The 10,954-nt window shown below is 53.6% G+C and overlaps 2 protein-coding genes across 2 annotated transcripts in view; one reads left to right on the top strand and one right to left on the bottom strand.

Moving 5' to 3' along the window:
* The window catches only part of IFI35 (interferon induced protein 35), a 9,726-nt gene extending 7,351 nt beyond the window's left edge, over positions 1–2,375 (top strand). The window contains exons 2-7 of the mRNA XM_003786648.3: positions 541–639; positions 1,007–1,154; positions 1,225–1,331; positions 1,436–1,622; positions 1,728–1,834; positions 2,018–2,375. Of these exons, the coding sequence (XP_003786696.1) occupies positions 541–639; positions 1,007–1,154; positions 1,225–1,331; positions 1,436–1,622; positions 1,728–1,834; positions 2,018–2,209 (840 nt within the window). The 3' untranslated portion in view covers positions 2,210–2,375. The remainder of the gene's footprint in view (positions 1–540; positions 640–1,006; positions 1,155–1,224; positions 1,332–1,435; positions 1,623–1,727; positions 1,835–2,017) is intronic.
* Positions 2,376–2,505: 130 nt separating this feature from the next.
* On the bottom strand, positions 2,506–10,249 carry VAT1 (vesicle amine transport 1). Its single transcript, XM_003786307.2, has 6 exons — positions 9,842–10,249; positions 6,440–6,647; positions 5,785–5,955; positions 5,589–5,678; positions 4,193–4,434; positions 2,506–4,052 (listed from the first exon to the last, which is right to left on the bottom strand). Exons 1-6 carry the CDS (start codon positions 10,247–10,249, stop codon positions 3,969–3,971), a joined length of 1,203 nt encoding a protein of 400 aa, XP_003786355.1. The 3' UTR covers positions 2,506–3,968.
* Between the last annotated feature and the right edge of the window lie 705 nt (positions 10,250–10,954).

The following is a 10,954-nucleotide window of genomic DNA, read 5'->3' as shown; positions in this document are numbered from 1 at the left end:
TTTGAACCTGCCACCTCTGGTATATGGGGCCAGCGCCCTATCCCTCTGAGCCACAGGCACCACCCCATACTTAGTAAATGTTAGCAAAGGGTATCACTGTATGTCATTTTGCAGCGCTAAGCCACTCCTCCTGGAGGCATGTGTTAGCCCTTCCAGGATGGTCCCTCCTCCAGACTCCTGATGCTCTTCACAGTCACATAACCATGTATTGAGTGCTGTTTGGCAATACTTACCTTCCACTGCCCTGTGTCTGCACCCAGGGGCTCATAGCAGGAGCCCAAATATTGTTGGTCAAACTCTAGATCTGTGGTCACAAATCAGCCAGGGCAGCTGCAAGGGCTCCTGCCCTGCCAAGAGTGGCTGAGTCCAGTCAAGCCCTGGGGGAGTGGGCCAAGATGGCCTGAGCCATGTAACAGGGTGGGGTTGTTCTTGGACTGAGCATCACCTGGACTTCTGGAGAGTCCAGAATAAGCCCCCTTCCCTGGGCTTATTTTCTAAAAAGACAGGTGGACATTTGATTGTTCCCTTTTGCTCTAACAGACCCTCAGCGCCCTCCAGGAGGAACAATCCAGACTAAAGATGAGGTTGCAGGAGCTGCAACAGCTGAAAAGGGAGCACAAGGGCTCCCCCCAAAACAAGGTAAGGTGTGTCTGGTAGAAAAGCACTGGGGAGTTCTTAGCTTTCTGGCCTGTCACTTTCTTGCTGTGTGATGTCAAATATGTTACTTGAATTCTCTAAACCTCGCTTTTCTCATATGAAAAGTGAAGCTACCTACTTCTCAGGCTTGTCAGAGGATGGAGATCTCCTATGTAAAGTGCCCAGTGTGGGCCTGACCTGTATTCATCCATATGTTTATTAATCCAGTCTTCTCTCAGCAAATGTATTCAGCCCTGGCACTCAGCACCAATCAAATGGAATCGGGAACACCTTCTTTCTAGGAGGGAGTGGGGTACGCTCCTATCCTTGAAGACTATATGAGCCTCTCCTCCCCCTCCCCCACCTCCAGCTCCCATTCTCAGTGCCTGAGATCCCTCTGGTTTTCCGAGGACACACCCAGCAGGACAGGAAAGTGCCCAAGTCTCTGATTTCCAACTTGCGCATCTGCTGCCCTCTGCCTGCAGGCTCTGCTCTGATCACCTTCGATGACCCCAAAGGTGAGTTTGGGGACCCACAGGAGGGAGACAAGGAGGTTTCCGAGTACTGACCCTGTCCCCCACCACCCAGTGGCTGAGCGGGTGCTGCAAAAAAAGGAGCATGTGATTGACATGGAGGAGTGCCGGCTACGGGTGCAGGTCCAGCCCTTGGAACTGCCTATGGTGACCACCATCCAGGTGACAGAATGGCAAGGGGTCTTGGAACAGGCAAGGGGTGCCATGCACCTGGGCACAGGGAGATAAGGCTGTATCTGGGACCACTCCCTCCTGTCTCCTCCTAGGTGTCCAGCCAGATGAGAGGCCAGGGAGTGTTGGTCAGTGGGTTTCCTGCTAGCCTGAAGCTGAATGAGGAGGAGCTGCTGGACAAGCTGGAGATCTTCTTTGGCAAGACAAAGAATGGGGGTGGCGATGTGGAGACTCGGGAATTGCTGCAAGGGAGTGTCATGCTGGGCTTTGTTAAGGATGAGGGTAAGGGCCCTAAGATGGAGATTGGGGTCCAGTCTGCATGAGGTTGAAGCCATGGGAGAGGAGAGGTCTTGACACTAAAGATCCACCTCTCCTTGTTCCCCACAGTGGCCCAACGCCTGTGCCAGACTGGCCAGTTCAGAGTGCCACTGGGTGGGTTGCAGGTCCCTCTGACAGTCTCCCCCTATATGAGTGGGGAGATCCAGAAGGCTGAGGTAAGTGGGAGGATGAAGAGGGGGGCTGGGTGGGTAACTTATCTGCTAAAAACTTGCCCAAGGCAGGATCAGAGGCTCCACATCCCACTGGTCAATCTGCCCCCAGCCTCTCCATGCCTCCCATGCTTCCCTGGGGCACTGCCCACCCCACCTCAGGGCTAGCCCCTTACTGTTCTTTTCCAGGTCAGGTTCCAGCCAGTGTCCCACTCAGTGCTGGTGTTCAATATTCCTGATGTCCTGGATGGCCCAGAGCTGCATGATATCCTGGAGATCCACTTCCAGAAGCCCACCCGTGGGGGTGGGGAGGTGGAGGCCCTGACAGTGGTGTCCCCAGGACAGCGGGGCCTGGCAGTCTTCACCTCCGAGACGTGCTAGGGGCCTGCCCTTCTCATCACCCCCAGCCCTCAGCCAAGGTTCTCAGTCTGGAGTGGGGCTAGGCCCACATGTAAGAGATCTTTGTGTTCACCAACAGGAGACAGGGATCACACATTGTGAAACACTGCACAGTAAATGCGCCTGCATGGCCTGATGTTCTTCCTCATTCTGTTCATGAAAGGAATCTTGATTTGGGCATGAAAGGAGGCTGGGGGGAGGGAAGCAGCCTTGACCTTATGCCAGTAGCACTGGCCTTCCCCAAGCTCCCCTGTCCCTCCACTCTCAGAAGCAACACCTCAGGGTTGGCTTTTTTATTGACACAAACACAAAAGGCAGCTTCGGCAATGGGGTGGGATACACAAAAGCAAAAATAGTACTTCACAGGCCTCATTTAGACAATGAAGAGTCTGAGCCTGCTCCCCCCACCTCCCATTGCAATGGCTGGGGCAGTAACCCTCCCTAATCCCAGCTCAGCTAGCAGAGGGAGTGACCCTCTGCCCCAGATGTCCCCATTTTGGTCCCAGTGGCCCAGGTCCTGACCAACCCCCTCTGCACCCCCCTGCTCCACCTCCCACCCATGTAAACAAAGTTTGAGGCTGAGTTTAAAACACTGCCCCCCTGCTCTGAGAAAGCAGTCAGGCCTCCCTTGACTACAAGGGGAATGTGCTTGGATTTTTACTTTGGTCCCAGAACAAGAAACAGCATTGCCTCTGGGAGCTCTAGCTAGTAAATGTCACACTTTATCTGCAAGGCTGAGGAAGCTTCCCCACCTAGACCCCCATAGAGGCAGGACATGGCACAGGCCATAAGGAGGGCACCTAGCTCTGCCCCAGCTACTGGCACACACACACAGATTTTTGGCAGTGTTGTGGGACTGGGGAGGACTGAAGCCCCAGCTCCACCAGAACTAGGAAGGCACTGGGGAGTACAGAGGTGGAGAAAGAGGTGGGCAATAGCCCCCCAACCCCCGCCAAATACACTAGCATAGGTTTTCGTTGTGAAGGCACTGAGAACAAATCCAGAGAACTCAGTGAAGGGTGGGGGGCTCTGTATCTCTCCCAGAGTCGTGACCTAGGGGAGCAGGGCTGATTCCCGCCCTTGTTGTAAGAGGCAGCCTTGGTTATGAATGGCAGAAAACCTAGGGGTGTAAGAAGCCCAATTGTGCTTAAGAAGTTGGGGACAGAGGACATGGTTGGGGGCTGGTCAGGCCCAGAGGTGGGCATGGTTGGCCCAGAGTGAAGGGACACTAGGGAGAGACATATATGCTGGACTGGCACAGTATTGGCCCCATATCCTGAGCTGACAATCCTATTCTTTGGGGAGGTGGTGGGGCAGGGGCAGGAGGAAAGGTGAGGCAGCAGTGGAAACACACAGAAAACGGTGAAAACACATAGAAAATGGGGATGCGGGGAAGGACTGGCTGACCTTGGCACAAAAGCAGCACAGCAGGCCCAAGGGGAAAGGGTGGGGGCAGGGGGCAGGAAGCAGCCAGCCTCCCTCTGACCCTCCCTGTCCCCTTGGCAGGGCCCAGACATCCAAGTGGTCACTTCCCAACCTCTTCAGAGGGCAGGAAGGGGGTGGGGGCAGCCCTGGCCAAAAAGAGAAAACAGGGCAAGGGAGTGGCCATAGCACAGAGACCTGCGGAGGAGGGAGGGCACAGCATTACTATGGAGGATGAAATGCAAAGTCTGGTGGTCAACAGGACGTGGCTTCCCAACTTTCCCCTTCCCAGGTCTCTAGGGTCCCACAGCCTCTTGCCCTAATTCTCCTTCTCTGGGCCAGGAACCAGGAGGACTTTGCCCACATTCTTCTTCTCCTGCATCTGCTTCATGGCCTCAGCCACCTAGGGAGGAAGAGAAGCCGCTGCACTCAGTACTATGGTACTGCCTGAGACAAGAGCCCTTCTCCCCAGGACTCTACCCCTGGGAACCCCAACCTCCAAAGGTCCTACCTGGGCCCTCCCTGCAGAGTCGTCACACTCACCTTCTCAAAGGGCCACACTGAGTCAATGTGAGGTTTGATGTGGCCCTGGTTGTACAGAGCCAGGAGGCGAGCCACCACACCACTGACCAGCTCCACCTCACCTTCCAGGTAGCCCAGGTGGAAGCCGCATACAGCTCGGTTGGCCTGCAGCAGCTGCAGAGCTGTTATGCTGAATTGATTCCACCACGTGCGGGCCAGGGCCATCAGGTTCCGCTTGGGGCCAGTCAGCAGGTTGGCCATTCCTGAAAGATGAGGTGACACGGCCCATGGATCCAGGTGCCAGGCTCTTCCCTGTGTGTCTCTATGCTCCTTTGCCTTCTCACGCACCCACTGTGATTATCCTTGCCAGTGCCAGGGCCTCACAGTCAGGATAATTCCCAACCTGCTGGTTACCAGGCCCAAACCAACTGGCTGACTCAAAAATTGCTCTAACTTTTATTTGTTTATTTTTTGTGTGAAATATTTATTTTTTTATTGTTGAGACAAGAGTCTCACTTTATCACCCTCAGTAGAGTGCCATGGCATCACACAGCTCACAGCAACCTCCAACTCCTGGGCTTAGGCAATTCTCTTGCCTCAGCCTCCCAAGCAGCTAGGACTACAGACGCTGACCACAATGCCTAGCTATTTTTTTGTTGCAGTAAGGCTGGGGTCGGGTTTGAACCCACTACCCTCGGTGTATGGGGCCAGCACTCTACCCACTGAGCCATAGATGCCACCTGTGAAATACTTTTAAATGAAAATGTACCTTGCCCAAGAAGCCCAGGGAGTTAGGACAAAAGGAAGGCAGACTGATCATTCAGGAATAATCCCTAAATAATAACTACAGAGGCTCGGCGCCTGTGGCTCAAGTGGCTAAGGCGCCAGCCACATACACCTAAGGTGGCAGATTCAAATCCAGCCTGGGCCCGCCAAAAACAACAATGACGGCTGCAACCAAAAAATAGCCGGGCATTGTGGTATGCGCCTGTGGTCCTAGCTACTTGGGAGGCTGAGGCAGGAGACTTGCTTGAGCCCAGGAGTTGGAGGTTGCTGTGAGCTGTGATGCCATGGCACTCTACCCAGGGGGACAGCTTGAGGCTCTGTCTCAAATAATAATAATAATAACTACTGAGGTAGATAACACATGAAAAGACAGAGAATGAAAGTGGCTGGCACCCCAGAAGGCAGCAAACTGAGTGCAGCACACAGGACCATTCTGAACCCTGATGCTCTCCACAGAGCCCCTGTATACAAGGCACTATCATATGGGACTGCTCCTGATCCTGATCTTCCCCACAAGGCACCTGAGTCCTGATACCTTCCTCATTCAGACGCCTTGGACCCCTATACCCTACCCCTTAGGCCTGCCCTCCAGTCCCTAACATCCTCTCCTCACCCCAGCCCACTAACTTACCATAGGTGATGACTTTGCCCATGGGTTTAAGGAGGTTGTAGGCCTTGGCAGTATCTGACCCACCTAGAGGGTCCATGACAATGTCCACTCCTGTCACAGAGTAAGGGGGACCCAGGAACAACATTAGGATCCACAGATCTAGAGGACCTCCCCTTCCTGCCCTAAGCCCACTCCACTCCCATGCCATGCCCCCCACCTTTAGGGGAGATCTTCTTAATTTCATCCATGTAGTCAGTTGTATGGTAGTCAATGGGGTGTGTGACCCCATTCTCCTTCAGTGTCTCGTGCTTGTTGGCTGAGGCTGTTCCGAACACTGTCACATTCTCCACCGTGCGGCACAGCTGCACAGCTGCCATACCTACACCCCCTGCAGCAAGACACCCACAAGCTGGAGATAAGGAGTTGCCCTGTCACCACTCTCTGTTCTAGCTTCCCAGGAACCCAGCCCATCACCTTATTTTGTTTTGTTTTGTTTTGTTTAGTAGGGTTCGAACCTGCCACCCACCAGTGCACGGTGCCAACACTCTAACCATTGAGCTATGGGCGCCCAGCCCCCATAACCTTGTTTTAATCTAGGTTTACTTTGGGGCCCATGTTCAATCCCCCCATGATTGAGAATTGTGGGTAGGATATCTGAACAGGATTGGGTGCTGGATTGCTGAGAACAGCATACCAGGCTGGACCGGGTGTATGAATGTTACCACGGCAACTACACTGCAGAGGCCTCTGGGTGCCACAGGCCAAGGTGCCTGGTGTTACCATGACAACAGTCCAGACAGGCTGCAGGGAAGGGGCCTGGAAGAAAATCTGTGTGGGGTAAGGAGGGGGTTTAATGGGAGGTGGCCTATCACCTGCAGCCATGTGTACCAAGACGCTGTGGCCAGGCCGCAGGTTGCCAAAATCAAAGAGGACCAAGTAGGCTGTGATATAATTGACCAGCAAGGCAGCTGCTTCCTCAAAGGTCATGGCCTCAGGCATCACAAAGGTGTGGGTCGTGGGCACGGTCACCTCCTCCTGCCACATCCCTGACTGGTTCAACACCATCACCCGGTCCCCTGGCTTGAAGAACAGAAGGAAAGGAATAAAAGAAATTGAGTTATTCATTCACCTACAGGCAGTCTACTGACCTTTCACTAGTTAGGAGATCCTCTTCTTCTAGATGAAGTGGGAGTAGAAGTAGTAGTGGTAGCCATGGTAACAATAATAATGACAATAATGAATCATCATCAATACCATCTCCCTTTTTTTTTTTTTTGCAGTTTTTGGCTCGGGCTGAGTTTGAACCCACCACCTCCAGTATATGGGGCTGGTGCTCTACTCCTTTGAGCCACAGGCGCTGCCCCCCTTTTTTGTTTTTTATTGAGACAGAGTCTCACTTTATTACCCTCAGTAGAGTGCCGTGATGTCATAGATCACAGCAACCTCCAACTCTTGGGCTCAAGCAATTTTCTTACCTCAGCCTCCTAAGTAGCTGTGACTACAGGCGCCCGCCACAACACTGGGCTATTTTTTTTTTTTTTTTTTTGCAGTTTTTGGCCGGGGCTGGGTTGGAGCCCACCACCTCTGGTAAATGGGGCCGGCGTGTGGGCCCCACCGCCCGGCTATTTTTTTTTTTTTAGCAGGCCTTAGCCAGGTTCAAATCCATCAGCCCCTGAGCATGTGGCTGGCACCCTAACCACTGAGCTATGGGCGCCCAGTCCATCTCACCTTTATTGACTGCTTAGTGAGGGCCAAGCCTAACTTCAAGTGCTTTATTTATACATGTTCAAATAATCCTTACATCAGGTTTCTGAGGTAGATACCATCCTTATCTCCATTTTACAGACCTTGTACATCACTATTGTGTAAGATCCCTGAATGCAAGAAACTTACAGTTAGGGTAGATTGAAGTACTGTTGAAGAGATTAAATTGCTTTGGTTATAAAAATGGGCTCCACTATTTACTGCAGCATGACCTCAGGCAAATAAAAATTATTTAACTTTTTGAGCTCTAGTTTTCTTACCTGTAAGTTAGGGCAGCTATGAGGATTAAATGGGGAAAAAATTCATTCAGTGACCTTTAGCATAATATCTGGCACTCAGTAATGTTAGCCAATAATCATGATAAGAATAGCAGTAAGGAGGGGAAGTCACACAATCAAATAACCGAATGAAGGAAGAGGGTAGCTTGTAGTGAGGGCCATACCAGAGGGCAGGTAAAATTCTCTGAGCTTTGGGGGCTGGCATGATCCCCTCAGAAGTACCTGAGAGAGTACTGGGAACCCAGAGACCTACTTCACACAGTGGTGGTACTGGAGGGGTGAGGGACAGGGAGAGCCACACAGTGTCCCCAACAGGAAAGGAAAGGACTTTTTCCTCCTCCAGAGCCTCTTTGCAGAAGGGGGCAAAAATAACAGAATCTTTTCCTCCAGCTTATTAAGCGGGGTCAGGGAAGGGCAGTGGGAAACGGGAGTCTCAGGAGAAAGGAAGGCCTCTCTTCCCTCTCTGAAGAACACAGAGAGGGAGGTGTGGGTGCTGTTCTGGGACAATCCGGGTCTGTCTTGGTCCCTGCCAGGAATGATGGGAATTCTGTAAATAAATGAGACTTAGGGTCTGTGGGGAAGGGGGATAAGACTCCCACACATACCCCTTTTCATGTTCATGTCCTCAAGCCACCATCCATTGAAGAGGATGCCTGAGGGCAGGTTAGGGTCTTTCCCTGCAAGTTCTGGCCTATGATGAGGTGTGGGCTCTCCCTGAGACTCAGGACTAGCAGATGCAAAAACAATACAAAAGCGCTGAGAAGAATGCAGTGGTCAGCCAAGGTCATGGCCAGTACCCAGAACAAATCTCACTTGCCCTGTCTTATACCTAATCCTCAGCCCATCACAGGTCAGGGCCACTGGCCCCTCTTCAGCCCAGATATTAGGAGGGAGGGAGGCGGGAGAAAGGGAGGGCCCTCCTCACAGAATCCAGGCTCTTACATCAGATTCTTACCCTGGACAGGATATCCTGTATTTACCAGGCGGAAAGTGTGGGGAGGGGAGGTTAGGTGGGTGGCTTTCAGCAGTAACATGAACTACTACTCCCCTCTTCTCCCAAAAATTCCTCTTAGCACCTTCTCAAGAGTGGGATTATTTAGAAGTCAGTGTGAGGGTGGAGTCAGAACTGAATTCAGGGAGAAGCCCAGGAAGGAGGAAGGAGGAGCTGTTCGCAACAAATCCTCCTTTGGTAGCTGAGGCTGGCAGGTCTGGCTGCATCTGAGGGGCCTCTCTTGTAAGGGCCTGATCTGAAAAGAAACTCCTAAGTAAATGACTGAGGCCTCATCTCAGGTCTCTCAAAATGTTGATCATTCGGAACTCTCCTCCTGTGTCCAGGGTTGTGGCCAAGATTAACGATAAACGAGACAGAGAAACAGACTGGCAGAGCTGGGCCAACCTGCTCATGGTGCCACACCTCCCCACTCCAATCCAAATCCTTGACACCAGGATTTCAGAAATGGGGGTCCTCCTCTGCTACAAAGGCAGAGGAGGGTTCAGTCCAGATGTTCCCAAAGTCAGCCCCGGGTCATGGCCAGATGACTGAGTCACAGGAGACAGAAAGCCCCAAACAAAGATCCATTGACCCAGTCCCACTTCCCCCACTCCAAAACCAGACTGGCAGTGTAAGGCCAGTAGCAGTAGGGGACCGAGACTCCCTCTCCTCCATGATGGGTGTGTCTGGCCTCTTAGGCCCTGCTGGGGAGGGGCAGCCTCACACACCCACAGACCACGGGGGCTGCATGTGACTAGGGCTCTGGCACGGTCACTCTGCCCCCGCCCAACTCTGACTACATAGCTCCTCAAGCTCCCTCGTGGAAAGAGGACATTACCGTTTCCGTCACGGACCCTGGGAGTGTTTGGTGGGCAGGGGTACAGGTGTGGGTTTCATGGAGGCGGGGGGGGGGGTTGTAGGGTCATTGTGCGCATGCGCCTGGGCGCCTTATTGTTCCCCCCTTCCCACCACCATCACCCCGGTTGCTGTTTCAGGGCGGCAGCACCCACGACTAAAAATGGTTGAGGAAGGGAAGATAACTCCATCTTCCCCCTCTAAATAAGTCCCGTTCTCCAGGAGTCTCAAAACATAAGTTCCTTTCCTATGCCTTCCATGCGGGTCCAGCCACATTGGTGCCAGTTTCTCCCGCCCTGCCACACCCCCGGCAGCTGCCCACTCGTGCCCCATTGCCCGGTGGCCTGGAAAGCCCCTCCCAGCCCTGCCTGCGCTGGCCCGCTCACCTTGCGATCGCTGACTCCTTCGCCCACGGCGATTACAACGCCCGCGCCCTCCATTCCCGGAGTGACAGGCAGCGGTGGCAGCCGGTCGTACAGCCCCTGCCTGGCCATGAGGTCGGCGAAGTTGAGCCCGCAGGCCCGGACGCGCAGCGTCAGCTGACCTGGCCCAGGAGCTGGAGGAGCAGCCGGCCGGGTCTGCAGCTTCACCTTGTCATAGCCACCGAAGCCGGTGAGCACCAGACAGCGCAAAGGCTGCGGCGACGCGGCAACCACCCCCTCCTGGGCCGCCGGCGGCTGAGGGTCGTTCTCTGCCTCGGCTTTTGGTAGCTGCGAAGAGGCGTCTTCCCCCGCCCCTGCCTCGGCTGCCGCCTCCACCGTGGCCGCCTCGGCTACCTCTCTTTCAGCGGACATGGCTGGGACTCCCGACGTGTGCGCACAGCTGGACCTAGAGTGCGCAGCTGGGGAGGGCGGGGCGCGCGTCAGGAAGAGCCCAGGCAGCAAGCTCCGGCCTCCAAGCTCCAGAGGGAGGGACCGGGCGCCGGGCCAGGGGCGGGGCCTCGCTCGTGGACTTAAAGGGCCAGGACCTCCGCTGCGCAAGCAGCAACAACACTAAAAAAAACAAACTGGGAACGTCGGAGTGTAGTGTAGATAATCGTAAGGATATTCTTGGGGTTATGCAGATCATGATTTTAAAATTTAAAACTATGTTAAGAGGGCCAGGTGCGGTGGCTCAAGTCTCTAATTCTAGCACTCTGGTAGGCGGAAACGAGAGGATTCCTTGATCTCAGATGTTCGAGACCAGAGTGAGCAAGAGCTAGGCCTCCTGGCCCTTATCTCTCCACAACAATAGAAGAATTAGCCGGGCGTTGTAGCATGCACCTGTAGTCTCTGCTACTGCTACTCTACTCCGGAGGCTAAGGCAAGCGGATCACTGGAGCCCGGGAGTTTGAGGTTGAGGTGGGCTATGATGACTCCATTGCACTCTAGCCTGGACTACAGAGCTGGACCCTGTCTTAAAAACTAATCAAAAACTATGTTATGTTAAGGAGCAGTTTGAAGGACAATCCTATAACGAACTTACATAAAGATTTGGGGACTCGGCACCTGTGGCTCAAG

Source organism: Otolemur garnettii, unplaced genomic scaffold (genome assembly GCF_000181295.1).
Source record: "Otolemur garnettii isolate 467f Iridium unplaced genomic scaffold, OtoGar3 scaffold00018, whole genome shotgun sequence".
NCBI classification, from domain to species: domain Eukaryota; kingdom Metazoa; phylum Chordata; class Mammalia; order Primates; family Galagidae; genus Otolemur; species Otolemur garnettii.
This window is presented reverse-complemented; position numbering and strand designations above follow the sequence as displayed.